We start from the raw sequence: 15,487 nt of genomic DNA, 5'->3' as shown, positions 1-15,487 counted from the left end.
ATTTATTTGACACAGAGAGAGATCACAAGTAGGCATAGAGGCAGGCAGAAAAATAGAGGGAAACAGGCTCCTCGCTGAGCAGAGAGCTCAATGTGGGGCTCAATCCCAGGACCCTGAGATCATGACCTGAGCCAAAAGCAGAGGCTTAACTCACTGAGCCACCCAGGCGCCCCCGACACTGTGATTTCTTGCATCAACTTCCCCAATCACCCTGTAGTCATCCCAGTGGCCCCAGAATACATGTTCCCAGGCCCCAGAACCCTGCAGGTTTGGGTCGTGCAGTCCTCCCACGACCAGGCGTCCAGCCTTCCTTCCCACTCAAACTGTGGTGCAAGGCTGCTGTCTTCTAGCTGCTTGGTCTTGCTGCCCCAAGGGAGCCTCTCTGCTCATGGGGACAACTACGTCATCTTGCCTTTGGACACACACTTCTGTCCTTCCCAAGGCTCCTGTGCCTGGCTCACTCCCTTACTTCCCAAATCTCTGATCTTCTGTTAAGACTGCTCAGTGCATGGCTTTGCCTCTGACCACATTCTGTGCCCCACTCCCCAGCTGGTGGTTCATGCCTCATTCCCTAGGCTGCTGTTTTGCTTCCTTGCACGCCTCCTCCCCTTCCAAGCCTTCTGGTCCACTGACGGGGAGCTGCTTTCCCATAAACAGAGTAGGATGGCCTTTCAACATCTCTCATGCCCCAGAAATCTGGTCCCATGCTTCCCTTCCAAGGAAAGTGAGACACAGGGTGGGGCGCCTGGCCCTGGGGTGAGAGGAAATTGGCCATACATTTGCAGCCCTTGGAATCCCTGGACCCTGGTGTCCTGCTGTACCCAGCAAGCAGGAGGTGTTGGCAGTAAGAGGTCTCCACAAAGGGATGGTCAGTGTAGGGTAGCAGCAAGTAATTCATACTCTCAGTCTAGGATGGTAGCATTCAATTCTCTAAAAACCAGGGGGCCCTCTCTGGAAACAGCTGTCTATGCAGATACCAGCAGTTTCACAAAGAGCTGCGCCCTGGAGGCCAACGGACAGAATCAAGGACTGCAGGAGGTTTTGTTGTTGTTTCGTTGTCATTTTTGCCCATGGTTTCATTTCAGAGTTGTTGAGTGGGTTTGCCAACATATAAAAATCATCAGATTTCACATTAGAAATTAAGATGCCCAGCGTTTCTTGCATAAATAAATAAAGCGTAGCTTTGGTGTAGCTAATAAAGTTAGCTTTGCCAAGCCTTGGCATCCTGCACAGCAACAACATTCTGATGCCAAGGGTGACTCTTCCAGTTTACCGTACTCCCCACTCATCTCTGCTGTTCACCAGCACCGAGACCAATAATGGAACAGTGGCCATTGTTCCTTTTTGTTTACATTGGGGTTACATTGGTATATAACATTCATAAGTGTTGGATGTACCATGTTCTACTTTGATAAGTGTGCTACAAGGTGATCACACGCAAAAGTCTATCCATCACCGAACAAATGACTCCTCTACCCATTTTGTCCCCTGCCTCCTATCCTTCTGGTCAACATCAGTGGGTTTTCTGTATCTGTGATTGCACTTATCAGGGAAATCCTGTGGTGTTTGTCTTTCTCCTTCTGCCTCATTCCACTTAGCATGATATGCCTCTAGGTCTGTTAGTTCTGCTCTGTTCTTTATTATTTCTTCCCTTCTGCTAACATTAGGCTTCATTTGTTCTTCTTTTTCTAGTTCTTTAGGCATAACGTTGGATTGTTTGAGATTTTTCTTATTAACTGGGTAGGCCTGGATCACTATGAATTTTCCCCTGAGAACTGCTTTTACTGCATCCCGTGGATTTTTTTACATTGTGTTTCTGATTTTTTTTTTTTTTCTGTCTTTAGGCATTATTTGATTTCTTCTTTACTTCTCTGATGACCCACTGGTTGTGCAATAACATGTTGTTTTATTTCCCCACATTTTTGTGGTTTTTCCAGTTTTCTCCTTGTAATTGATTTTTCGTTTCATACTGTTGTGGTTGGACAGGATGCTTGATAGGATTTCCGTCTTCTTGAATTTTTTGACATTTGTTTCGTGGCCTAACGTTTGATCTCCCCTGGAATATGTTCCATGTGCACTTGAGAAGAATGTGTGCTCTGTTGCCTTTGGATGGGATGTTTTGCGTATCTGCAGCTCAGAACATGAATAGAGTGCCCACACCTGTTATTGTCATGTTCCGTCCTTTGAAGACCAAGTGGGGAGGAAAGACAGGGATTCTTGGCCAAAGAAAAGGAGTTGAGGGTTTCACCCCACACCACTCCTGGCAGAGCCCATGCATGCTTCAAGGTCTGCAGGAGATTTTCTGTTTGTGGGATTGCAACTCATCCTAATCACTTTTTATCTGGCCATTAGCTATTTAGCACTTCTGTCTGTGGGTTTTATCTGTGCAACAGTAGTGAGCAGACCCCAGTGCCTTTGACCATCCTAGAGAAAAAGATAGTCATTGGGCTCTCTTCTTATGGTAGAAGGGCTGTGTGACCCTAACAGACAAGGCAGTGGATTGAATGATGTTGAGAGAGATCAGGTTGGCTGCTTAAGCATATCAGAGGTAACCACATATTCATGGGCTGAGAGTCCTTGGGTGAAAATAATATACTAGTTCTTTAAAAAGTTTGGGTAAGAGCCAACCACATGTGTACATTTCACATCAAGCACTGGTTGCTTTCATCATAGGTGATCACCTTTGGCCCACTTTCTCTCTGGCTAAAAAACTCCAGATACATTTGCAGACATTTTAGGTGACAGAGAGAGTGAGTCTTTCCTGAATGTATTTACTTGGAGGGTCCTAGGCCCATGAGATTCAGAGACCCAGGCAAGTTACTGATGACCCTTCCCCAAGCCTGCCTGATTCATTTGTGGTTTGGGAACCCTGTTAGGATTTCAGTATGGAAGTGGGAGATAAGACACCCACTCTCTGCAGGGGGACTGACAAATCCTACACAGAGACTTGGGGGCTCTCCATCAATTCCACATATGGTCATTGGGTGTGTTTTCTGTGTTTGCATACACATTTGAGTAGGACGCTCTTACTGCTCTTGGGGAGTGAGGACCACTCATTGTAGGCCAGGAAAACAAGAGCAGCCGTGGGGGTAGGAGTGGACTGGGTCACACAGGAGGGAAAGTGGGTCTAGAGGCAAGGGTTATATCTCCTAGGGGACCACAAGAAGTGAGGCGCAGGGCCCACCAGACAAAGCAAGGCAGGTCCCCATCCCAGCTGGAGCTTTGAACCCAGGTCAGACCTCCATGTTGCCTTGGCTCCTTCCTGTGGATGGGCAGGGGCTGCCCGCTTGCACAGAAAGCTGCTCACAGTGACTCAGTTTGTGGTGCTCAGTCAATATCTCTCTCGGATGTCATTTACCCCGGCTGCTGGTCAAGGCTCTTCTCTGTGGAGATGTTTATCTTGGTACTTTCCTTCCTTCCTCCAGCTCCTCTCCCTCCAGTTAGCTCACAAGGCTATCAGCCAGCACCTTCTACCACAGGAAGCTGGTGGTGAGGGGCTTGGCCAGCCTTGGCCTCCCTCAACCGTAACTTCTCACTGGGGTATTTTGCCCTTGGAGAGAGGATTCTTGGCCACTGCAGAGGAACCTTGGGTGTGTGTGGGGGTGGCCTGCGAGGAGGGGAGGATTTGCATTGTTCTTGGAGCCAGCACACTGGGCTCAAACAGGTTCTGTGTCTTGTGAGTCGTAAGACCTTGAGGACGACCTCCATTTACTCAGTTATGGAAGAAAACTAAGAATATGTCTCTTCAGCATTCTCTTGAGGGTCAACTGGGCTAGGCTATGATATGTATAAGTCACCAGCTATCCAGAGACCCCAGCAGATATGACATGTGCTTGACTTCCTGTATTTTACTGTTCCCTTCTGGTGGTCCTCTAAGCCCTCATCTTGTCCACTGAGTATAGGAATTCCATTTCACATGCCATCCCTCTCGCTCCTTTGGTGACCTTGGTCTGTGTCAGGAAGGTTAGAAGGTGTCTGTCTACACAGATGAGCCCAGGCTGTTGGGAAAACCCAGTTGGTGCCATGGGAGTGGCTCAGCACTATGACCTTAGTTGTTCAAGACTTTCCCTCAGGGTTGCTCAGTGACTTAATGGGGATGGGAAGGTATGGGGCAAAGCTAACATTCATGGAATGGTTTTGACCCTTGAGGCTTTGCAAGAATTCTGTGAAGGAGATGGTGGTATTTCCATTTTTGCATGCAGGAAAGAGAAAAGATGAGTTTCCAGAGAGGTTGAAGTGACTGGCCTGAGGTTACATGGCTGGAAAGCCACGGAAGGCATACTTGAACTTCCTCTGTGCCTGGCTGAAGTTTAAAAGCTGGGGTTGGGGACAGGCCAGTGGATGCCTGTGGCTGGTTTCTGGGGGTTGCGTCTGCTATTTATTCTTGCCCACAGCCCCAGCACTTCCATGCGGACCTTGTTTTGGGAATCCCTGTTGCAAAGTGGGGTTGTGGTTTCTAGAAGTTTCTGGAATCTTCCAGACCTCCTCACTGGAATGGGGCCTTGCATTTCAATGAGTGGAAAAAGAGGCCGAAGAGGAGTTGGCAAAAGGAAAATCAAGTGCATTTATTCACTCCCCTTGTGTGCACAGATGTTTCCTCTCTGGACCCCCTCCCTACACAGGGGGATCACTGGCCACAAACAGATGGGAAGTGGCTCATGGTTGAGCAGAGAGCTGGACTTACTGGTCTTTGTGTTGGGGTCAGCTTGGGAGCCTTCCAGGGGGGCTTTGGCTCTTGCCGTGCTGTGTGACCAGAGCTAATCCTCTAGCCATGCCAGCAACATCAGCACCAAGACTTACGGCGGCCGGAGAACAAAAGGAGGGGGCTCTGTGCAGGGCTGTGGGAGATTTGGCACCCAGTCCCCATCTGTCTCTGGGCTCAGTTTCCCAATCTATAAAATGGCAGCATGGGATCAAATGATCTCTGGGGTTCCTTCCATCTCTAATTTTTTTGTCCAACTTGTATTGGACCAGAAAGTTCCTTACTATTGCCCGTTTTATCTTAATTCCTTCTCTTAAAAATAAAGCCCTCCAACTCTTCTTTATCATATGAAAGCTAGTATGATGAACCCTTCATTTTATGGGATGGCAACTGTGAAGGGAGGTATCAAGGGGGATTTTATTAACAAATACTCGCCAATTATTTTAAATAGGGCTGTATTCATACGTTAGTTCATAATGGAATAAAGATTTTTTTTAGAAAAATGCATTAAAATTGGGGCTCCTGGGTGGCTCAGTCAGTTAAACATCTGACTCTTGATTTTGGCTCAGGTCATGATCTCAGGGTTGTGAGATTGAGCCCCGTGTTGGGCTCCATGCTGTGTGTGGAGCCTGCTTAAGATTCTGTCTCTCCCTCTTCCTCTGCCCCTTCTCCCCTCAAAAAAAGCATCAAAATGAATTTGCTCATAATAGAAAATGGAAACAATACAGAAAAGCAGAAATAAAAAAGATTTTGCATTCTTTTCATTCCTCCCCCCTTTTCTTGGCTGTATATATTTGTCTACATAATTGGGATCATATGGTATATTTTAGAATTGGATATGCTGATTTGGGGGGAAGGCAGTGTTTTCCCGATTGTAAAAGTGATTTTAAAAACACATTTAATGGTTGGGTTATGGACACTGGGGAGGGTATGTACTATGATGAGTGCTGTGAAGTGTGTAAGCCTGAAGATTCACAGACCTGTACCCTCAGGGGCAAATACTACATTATATGTTAATAAAAATAAAAACATTAAAAAAAAGAAAAATTTTGACTCATACAATTAAAAAATAAATAACCATTTCTAATGTGATAAAATGAGAACAATTAAAGCAGCTGGAGAAATCCCAGAATATAAAGATGACCTGTGTTCCCATTTTCCTGTGTTCTCTCTGTGTTTCTTTGGGGGTGGGGGTGGGGGTGGGGCAAGGGGTGTGGGGCATATCCTTTTCCACCTTCCACACTGTGATGGGGATTCTGGTTCTTGAAGTGGAGAATGGCTCTTTGGTGATACAGAAGGGGGTCTTGGTGACAGAGAGCCATTGGGTAGCTGATTGGGATTCCTGGATCTGGGGAGGAGGGAAGGCTTGGTTCGTTCAATGGGAGTTATAAATATGCAAAAGGTCTGGGTGAGGAGGCTGAAGGCTGGGATCGAGGCCCGCATCGGGCTCTCTGCTCAGCAGGGAGCCTGCTTCCCTCTCTCTCTCTGCCTGCCTCTCTGTCTACTTGTGATCTCTCTCTGTCAAATAAATAAATAAAATCTTTTAAAAATAAATAAATAAATAAATAAATATGCAAAAGGTCATTCTTCCAGTTCCTTAGCAAACAGAGTGGTACTCTTCACAGAGTAGTGTCAGAGACTTTGTCTAGTGATGGTCCCAGCACAGTGTCCCCAAAGGTCAAGGAGCTACCCCAGTGTCAGCCCATGCTTGGGCAGAAAAAACAGCATTGACGAACAGTGCTCCCCACGTGTGGCTGGAGGCTTCCTCTGTCCTGGCCTTGAGGGACATTGCAGGAGACATGGGTAGCCTGATTCCAGGATGGACACAAGGCCGAGGGAGACACTGGTCACTGGGCTTCACCCCTGAGCTGGGAAGTCCGTTGGCTGCATTTCTGAGCTGGGCATCTACATTGAGTAAGAAATGCTTCATGGATGTGTTTGGATGGTGACTCCCCATTGACCTCAATCTCATGTTGATCTCTCTTTCTCAGTGCCTGGAGAGGGCGCGGGTGGTTTCTTCACCTGTGTGCTTAGAGAACCCTTTCTGTCTCTTTCATTTTTAATACAGCTTGACTGGATGCATACATCTTAAATCTTAGAGATTTAGAACAAAACCTCATATTTGAAGCTGTGTTTGGTCCACCCTTCTGCAAATGCTTATCGCACTCCCATAGTGATGAACAAGACACTGATTGTGCCCCACGAAGCTTTGACTTGGGTGGGATATGTCTTCTGCACTTTCTAGCACTTTCCGAGGGCTGATGCCAGCCCCTTGGCGAGTCCCGGCCTTACGGAGCTTTGATTCCCATGGGAAGTGCCCGTAGTAGGAGCAGAAGAAAAGTCTGAGGAAAAACGGATTTCCCAGGCAACGTTTTTCTTTGCCTTTTTTTTTTTTTTTTTTGGTAAAGATTTTATTTATTTATTTGACAGAGAGGGAAAGAGATCACAAGTAGGCAGAGAGGCAGGCAGAGAGAGGAGGAAGCAAGCTCCCAGCTGAGCAGAGAGCCTGATGTGGGGCTCAATCCCAGGACGCTGAGATCATGGCCTGAGCCGAAGGCAGAGGCTTAACCCTCTGAGCCACCCAGGCACCCCTCTCATTGCGTCTTGTTGGGCATGATTTTTAAAATTCTCTTTTGTCATTTTTGCAGTTGATTATTGATTCTCATCTACATGGTCTGGTCTTTTCTAATGGAACCCTTCTTGAGCATGCATTACTTTTTCATTTCCTTGCCTTTTTTTTTTTCTTTTCCTTTTAAACCTTTGTAGTTTGGGGAGATCCTTTGAAGTGTATTTTGCATTTTACTGATTTAACTTTTTCTTTTTTAATTTTTATTTACCCACAACCACTAATGTGGATTCAAGTGAGCCATTTTGGTACAATCCTAACCTCATCTGTTTTTGCCTTTGTGTCATCCTTCTTATTTTGGCCGTCTTTTTCCGCAATGATTTTCTGTTCCTCTTTCAAAGAGGACTTCTTGCTTTCTAGCTGTTTCCTGATGTTGTCTTCTGAATTGCCTTCTGAGAGGCACTCTTGCCTTAAGCTCTTCACATGGTGCTTCCTCAGCCTTGCCCCGAGTTCCCGTGCCCGTCTCTTCCCTCCTTCTCCAACAAGGCAGTGTCTGTGTAGACGTTGCATGTACATCAGATGGAATATATACTATGTGTCATTAGCCTTGGCACCGTGTCCACTCGGGGAAGTTTGAATCCCCTTCACAGTTGCTGACCTGCGAGGTCATTGAGGCACACTCCACGCACCTAGGACTGTCCCATGGCCCTCAGCATGGGAAGTCCTGTTTCTCCCTTGACTGCCTTTCTGGGCCTCTCAGCAGTGACTCAGGCACACATGGGTGACCTCGCTCCTGCAGTTGTGGGTATGTGGTCAATGGGGAAGTGGAGCTTGGTTTTCTAGATTTCAGAGAAGAAACTCCCTAGACCGTTTCATGGCTGCTCTTCGGTAATTTTCCACATAGCCTGAAACTGTGTTTCTTCAAGTGGGCTGGGGTTACCTCTAAGGCTATTGTAAGATCCTCCCAGACCGTGTCATGATGATGGTTTTTAAGTTCTGTTCATGTAAGTGTGCGATAGGGAGGACGACCAACCGCGTCAGATCCATTTCTCATAGCTATTCCTGCTCAGGGTCGGGCTAAATTCAAGCTCATTACAAGGACAGTTAAAAAAAAATTCTGGGTAAATGTTAGGGTTGCTGGTATGTAGCCACGCCAGAGTTGGGACAAGGGGGTACGTGAATGGCTGGCGTTTGGGAGATGTCGAATTAAGGCCTCCCTCAGGCCTGGAACCAAATGTGTTAAAGTAGGTGCCATTTCTGGTAAGTCCACTTGGTCTTGGGATTCTTGTACGGAGTGGGACACATAGGAACCTTATGAGGGGCCTCGGACCCACTCACGCTGAGGGCAGGAAGCTAACTGCCAGGCCCCTCCTAGGAGCCATCTATGGGCCCTATGGGCCTGAGCCAGGCACTGCTCTGTCCTCTCTCTCTGCCCTCTTCTATAATGACACCTGTCTCAGTATCGTACCTCCCACCCTATGTGTCCTCGGGCTCCCCAGCTCCCTATATGCTCTGGACCAGATTTCCATGCCCACCTCACTCCTCTGCTCCTCTTTCTGGGATTGACAGGAGGCGTATCCTCTCTGACATTGGTGAGGGTCTTCACTCTCTCTCTCATGGACACCACTACCTGTGCTACGATCCCGTCCTCGTTGGCTTTCTGGAACTCATTCCCAGAACTCGCATCCATTCCTTGCCCGTCATGGAGGCAGCCCCCGAGTGTGCGGCATGGGGCTGCATTGAGGGGAGAAGGACAGAGACCTGGTTCTTGCCTGTGAGGGTCTCAGAGGGGGCCAGGGGGTGCTGCATGCACTCATCGGGGTTGGGTCCAAGGAGGATTGGGGGGAAGTGAGAGCACGCCTTGGGGCTCAGCTATCCATTCTTTCTTCATAAACGGAGTCCACCTGTAGGACTGCAGTCCCATCTCTGGGCAGATACCCCAGCAGGGTTAGCTGAGATGTCCCATCTCCATGTGTCAAGGGCCACACAAAACCCAACTGTACCCTGATCAAGCACTTGAAACTTGAGTCCAGAGGCTGTGAGCTCTACCGTATATCCCCAAACTGACTTCTACCGTGGCTGGATCTCCCTGGGTACTGGGTCCAGCTTCTCTCGTCCCCTTCAGGATCACCTTTTACTTTCTCCCGCCCCCCCCCCTCCAATGTCTGCTCCATCACCAAGGCCTAGTCTGCTTCTCTCTCTCACTGTCCCTCCATTCCGATCAGGCCCTCCCTTTTCATTCCTGCTGTCAGGCAAATGCTGTATCTTCTGAGAAGCCTTCTCTGACTGCCTCAGCCGAACACGATCTCGCCCTTCTCTGGATTCTGAAAGGTCTCATTGTCTGCCGACTTATTGCTTGGCACTTATGATAGACTCCCTTGTGTGGGTATTTCTGCTTTTTTCCTTGTGTCTGTGCCTTATCTTCTAAACTGTAGAAGCCAAGTCCCGTTAGTGTTGCACTTGCCTGCGTCTTCCACAGCATTTGGGAAGAGGTTGCTGGTGACCCTGAGTTGTTTGATTGATCCCATAGGCAAGGGGCTGCCTGTAAGGGGGTTGGGACCCTTTGAGACCCTGTCCCCCAGAGACTACATGGTCTGGTGAATAATTTTTCCCTTCATGACTATGAAGCATTTAGGAAAAGTGAGTCAACGCCATACCCCATACCCTGTCTTTCTTATTAATTATCATTATATGACACCATGACTCGTGGTACTGAGGACAAGGGCCCACAGCAAACGTGGCCTCTTTTTGGCTGGCAGTTTTCAACTCAATGGAGACAATAATAGCAAGAAGGTTGGGTGCATTGGACTCCATGAAACCTGGGGAAAATGAAACTCTGGGGAAATGATTGTCGGACTTTTTTTGTGTGTTTGGATTATGGGTTTCCTACTGTCCCTCATTTGTCCACGTGACCCAAGGTGTAGGAACCTACCTGTTTGCAGCGACCAAAAGGGGAGCAGTTGGTGCTTTCTTTGGTTCCAGTTCAAATGACAGAAGACGATTCATAAATCAAAACTCAAGGGACCTCTGGTTTGAGATGCTGGGATTGCCCCAAACCATAACCCCCTGAGAATGTCTTTATGAGTTTTACACATCCTGAGATATTTGTGTTGGTGATCCCTAAAGGGTAAAACATTTGCAGGCCTCTGGTTTGTTCTGCTTAGCTCAGGTCAGAGCAGATTAACCTTCTGGTTCATGAAGGCCCAGAAAGGTCTCTTGTCATTGGCTGGAGGCCGTCTTGGAAACCATGATGACAATCTTGTGTGTTGCCTATAAGGGTGAGTGATTGTCTGCGATTTTATCTGTTCACATGTGGGATGCAGTGTCAGAGTGGTGTCAAGGCTGAGTAGCCTATAAACTGTCCCCTCTTTGCTGCCATAAAACCAAAAAGTTATGGGCTGTGAGAACACCCCTGGGGACTTTAAGTCCAGGAAACCTGAAGGACCCAGGGTGAAGGTCTTGGCTGCCTGGGATGCAGGTGGAGTTTCGTTTTTACCTTCTTGTGGGTGGGAGCCCTTTTTCAGGAGCAGAGAGGCCCCCATGCTGCTCTCTGGGCCTTCCACTGGCAGGGCTGGTGACCTCCAAGGTCAGGGTGTGGTCACCACCAGACCCCACCTCCCAACCCACTGGGGGACGAGGCCAGTAACTCAGCCCCCGGCGGACTCCTCACCTCTCACTTTACAAATACAGATCTGGGGCTTGGATTTCTCTTGTGTTTTGGAGGAGAGAGAGAAAGGAGGGGAGAGATCCCATAACCAGTTTTCTCCCAGACATTGGATCTTTTCAGTGCCCTGGTGTTGGGATGATTTCTCCAAAATCAGAGAGCACAACATTCATGGTGTTTCCTCCCCCATTCAAAACCCATCAATGTTTTCTGGCTTATAGAAGGGAGACTGATTTCTTAGCCTCGGTGCTCTTATGGTCTCCCACAATGGAACCCCATCTGAAACTATTCCTTCTGTCACCTTCTGTGGCCTTGAATCCTAGGCCCTTGAACCCTTGAATTCCTGATGGAAGTGATCCTCATGCACACCTACATGACTTTCTCTCTGGGCCTTTGCTCCTTTGGCCGTGTCGGGCCCAGAGTATTATCCCCTTAGCTCATTCCTCCTGCCCATCCTTCCTGATCCATCCCAAAAGCCTCTGTTTACTCCTCTATTAAATGGAGACCATACTAGAAACCTCCTCATTGGGTTTCTGGGCGAGTTACTTGATCCAAGGCACGGAACGTGCTTAGGACAGCATCTGGCCCAAAGTGAGAGTTCAAGAGAACTCATTGTCACCCCTGCAGCCTATCAGAGCCTGATAAACAGAGAGGGGAAGTAGAACCCCTTGAGCAGCCCACTCCAGGCTTTGAGAAGGAAGAGATGAGCTCTGGATCTGGGGGTGGAAGGAAAAAGACCAGAAAGGTGGGAGTGGACATGTCCAGACGGAGGCATGTTGCTTTGGCCCTCTGAGTGTGTGCCCCCACCATCAGACTAGCCCGTGGTTGACATTAGGATGCTGGCTGTGCTGCCTCAGTTTCCCCAAGAATGAAAATCAAATGGACCACACAGCAAGCCATCTGGGCTGCCCCAGACTTGTCTTCTAATTGGCTTCACCACTGGGCTGGGGAGACTTCTCTCTGGGTGCATGCATTGCCTCCCCTGGAGGATCTGTCCCTGAGTATTTCATGATGTGGCTTATGTCACACTGGCCAGGGGCCCTTGATCTAAACTGTCTCCGTGGGTCCCAGACGTGTTGTATTGTTGAAACAGACATGACGTAAAATCTACCATTTTAACCATTTTTAAGCATATAAGTTAAGTGGCATCAAATGTCTCCACAACGTTAAGCAACCATCACCATCCGCCTCCAGACTTTGTCATCTTGCTGACGGACACTCTGTCTCCATTAAACACTAATCCCCCACACCCGTCTTCCCCTGGCCCTTGGTGATCGCCATTCGATTTTTTTGGTCTCTATGAATTTATTCTCTTCTTGGCCCTGTCCTAAAGTAGGATCCCCCAGTATCTGCCTTGTCATGACTGGGTTATCTTGCTTTGCCTTATGTCTTTATGTTCATCTCCACTGTGGCCTGTGTCCAAATTTCCTTTCTGAGACTGAACACCATGCCGCTGTGTATATACATGCCATATTTTGTTTATTCACTCATCCATGAATGGACACACTTGACTTGTTTCCATTCTCGGACCGTCAGGAAGAGTCTTGCAGCACACCGGTGTAGAGAGTGGAGTCCCTGCTTTCCATTCTCTTGGGTGTATACCCAGAAGTGGCATTGCTGGAGCCCATGCTAACCCTGTTTGCAATTCTTTGAGGAGTCGCCATATTGTTTTTCATGGCATCTGCTCCATCTTATGTTCCCACCAGGAAGGACTCTGTTTTGTCCACATCTGCGCCAATGCCTGTTCTTCTACTTGTTTGTTGATAGCGGCCATCCTCATGGGTGGGTGGTGACTCCTTATTGGGGTTTTAATGTCCTTATTGGGATTTGTGCATTTGTGCATTTCCATAGTGATGAGTGAGCACCTTTCCCTGTGCCCGATGGCCATTTGTATATCTTCTTGGGAGAAATGCCCTTGGCCCATTTTTTTGTGTGTGTCCAGGGAAACTTCACCTCCTACTCTTTGATCGTAACAAAAACAACTGGCTGTATTGGGTACTTTGGTCCCCTTTGCTCTCTGCTCAGGATTTATGTGGATTTCCCCCCTTAATCCTCCCAACAACCTTTTGAGAAAGGCACTGCCAATCATCTCCCTTTTACACTTGAAGAAATCTGAAGCTTCAAGACCCCACGCTAGGTATCACAGCTGATAGGCAGTGAACCCACAAGGGCCCTAGAGCCGGCTGACTCTGTCCCTGGAGGATTGTTCTGATTTCCTAGCCCACCCCAAGGATCAGGCACTGAACCCTCTATAAATACACAGTTTATCCATACATTTGGGAGAACGCTGTTTATAAGAAATCATCCAGACCTCTCGACTCCACGGTCCCTTGGGAAAACGATATTTACTTTGATATCAAGGCTCGTTTCCTAGAATCACCACGGTTTACGCAGAAAGCCGACACAGAAATGTGTGGATTTGAAGTGCTTAACCCTTCAGCTCCTTTAGAAAGCTGTCTGTCTGACTGGAGTGATTTGAGATATTCATGTAGGATCCAAGTCTCTTGCTTGAACTCATTTAGTTGATGGATGCCTTATTGTGCTCACGTCCTCCACTTGCAATTGAGAGCTTTGGGATCCTAAACCCTTTTTCCTCTGAGATGCATGGCATCGCCCCCCTGGTCACCCGCCCTCTGTTCAGGTTTGGAGGTGTTGAGGGCAGAGCAAAGGCAGGGGATGCTCATCTTGTCCCCCAGGGGCCACCGGCTTTTCAGCCCTGGATGGATCTAACACAGTGGTTCTTGGGGGAGCATTTCTCATTCTTTGTAGGTTGGCTTTTATCTGGCCTTGGGTTCACACAGCTGGGGCTGGGGCTGGGGCTGGGGCAGAGGCCAGAGCCGTGACTTCGGGTTGGGAAGAAGTTGGCGGAACATTCCCCAGCAGGGCTGGGGCAGACCCAGGGAGTCCCGCCTAAAATATAGTGGACAAAGAAGCTCTTGTCCCCAGGCCTGGGGGTGGGAGGCATCTGGTCAGTGACACAAGCTTGGCCATTGTATGTCGTGACCTCGGCCAACTTTTTTTAGCTGAGAAAGGGAAAAAAGAGAGAGAGTGAAAAAAAAAAAATTTAAAAAAGTCTCCAGAAACTTCGCAACTGGAAAGTCCAGAATGCGTGGTTGATTTCCTCACAGGACCCGGAGCAGATTTGGAAGGAACTGTGCAATGTAGCGTGCTCTTTGTGAAAGAGCAGCGGGGTGCAAAGCCACAGGAACACCCTCCGGGGTGTCCCCGGCACTGACCCTTGGCACGGTTGCTTGCTTGCATCAGGCCCATTTCCCGCAGAGGGTGCCATGGAGAGGAAGCTGGCAGGGGCCTGGCGCTGGGTCTGGGGACTCCACGCAGGACCCAGGACTGTCCTCTGAGTTGTCAGCAGCCGCACAAGGAAGATTGGCTCTTCTGTGATGGTAAGAATCCATCCGACCGGCTCAGTTTTTCTCGGTGTTTCTGAATGAATCTGGGTATTTTAGAAAACGGTTCTGAGGACCTCTGAAATGGGAGCTTAGAAGCCCTGGGGCATCCAGGGTGCTGGGGCTGGGGAGGGTTCCCGTAAGGCATGAGTTGGGAGAAAAGAAGACTTGAGTGAGATCAGGAGTGGGGGAAGGACAAGAGGTGATGTGGAGGGTGAGGGGGGCAGCTCCCCGGTCACCTGGGCAGCAGTTCTGGGGAGGCGTGTGACCCCGTGGTGGCGTGGCTTGTGGGGGCAGGAGGCCACGTCTCACCTCCCTTGCTTCTCCCGAATCTGAAGCTCGGCTTCTTCCTGCCTACCCACCTGCCGTCTACGTGGCCTGGTTTCCGCCGGGACTTTCTAAAGGGAAAGCCTGTTGGGGGTTCCTCCCCGGTAGTTAAGTTTCTGCCCATGTCTCTGCCGTGGTTGCAGGCTGAGCTGGGTGCTTCTGTCCAGTTTGGGGGTGGCAGGGGTGGGCTGTGATTACGGGTGCTCTTCTAAGATCTAAGAGTAGGATAGCTTTCTTTTGTCCACCTTCCAGCCTCTGGAAGTTAGACACCCCCCTTTTTTTGAAAGTGGGACCTCCCATCAGCCAAGGCTCTAGGGACCATGCTCTGGAGGCTCTGGGCAGCCCCAGGGGGGGGGTGTCCAATTCATATGGGAAGACTCATGTGTGTGCACATAGCCTTCTTCCAGGGTGCCCACTGACTGGGTTAGACAGCATCTCTGATTTTGGTGTGGCTTCTGATGGAGGCCTGAGCCTGTGCCGGGAAGAGGGAGACAGTACTTATCACCCAGAGGCACCTGGAAAGTTCACAGGAGGGCTTCTTGGAGGTTAAAGCAGATCTGAATTGTCCAGGGACCGTCAGAATATGGAGCCTGGAGCTCAGGTGGAGCCTAGGCCTCTGCATTTCTAGCCAGAGGACAGCCCTGCAACAGGTGCAGGGTCTACACTGGGGGAGGAGGGTGTGTAAAGTGCCCAGACCGATCAGTCATGTTCTGATGGATTGCCGGCGAGCACTGGTGGGTTCTGGTGGGGCTGGCCTGGGCGGTGGGCCGTGGCAGGGAGGTTCCTGGAGAAGAAGGGATCAGCCCAGAAGTCATCCCCAGAGG

The 15,487-nt window shown here is 49.0% G+C and overlaps 1 protein-coding gene across 5 annotated transcripts in view; it reads left to right on the top strand.

Annotated features, from left to right (window-relative positions):
• Nucleotides 1-15,487, top strand: part of GAS7 (growth arrest specific 7) — a 199,308-nt gene that overhangs the window by 87,770 nt on the left and 96,051 nt on the right. The window contains exon 1 of one of the 5 annotated variants that reach the window (XM_045083389.1): nucleotides 14,054-14,333. The exons of the other annotated variants lie outside the window; for them this stretch is intronic. Coding sequence (XP_044939324.1) covers nucleotides 14,331-14,333 — 3 coding nt within the window. The 5' untranslated portion in view covers nucleotides 14,054-14,330. Of the gene's footprint in view, nucleotides 1-14,053; nucleotides 14,334-15,487 lie in introns of those variants that run through there. 5 annotated transcript variants of the gene reach the window in all.

The sequence above is a fragment of the Mustela putorius genome, unplaced genomic scaffold (assembly GCF_011764305.1).
Source record: "Mustela putorius furo isolate JIRA1106 unplaced genomic scaffold, ASM1176430v1.1 tig00000695_pilon_pilon_pilon, whole genome shotgun sequence".
Classification (NCBI taxonomy): Eukaryota; Metazoa; Chordata; class Mammalia; order Carnivora; family Mustelidae; genus Mustela; species Mustela putorius.
The sequence above is the reverse complement of the archived record's forward strand: the minus strand, read 5'-3'. Positions and strand labels throughout refer to the sequence as shown.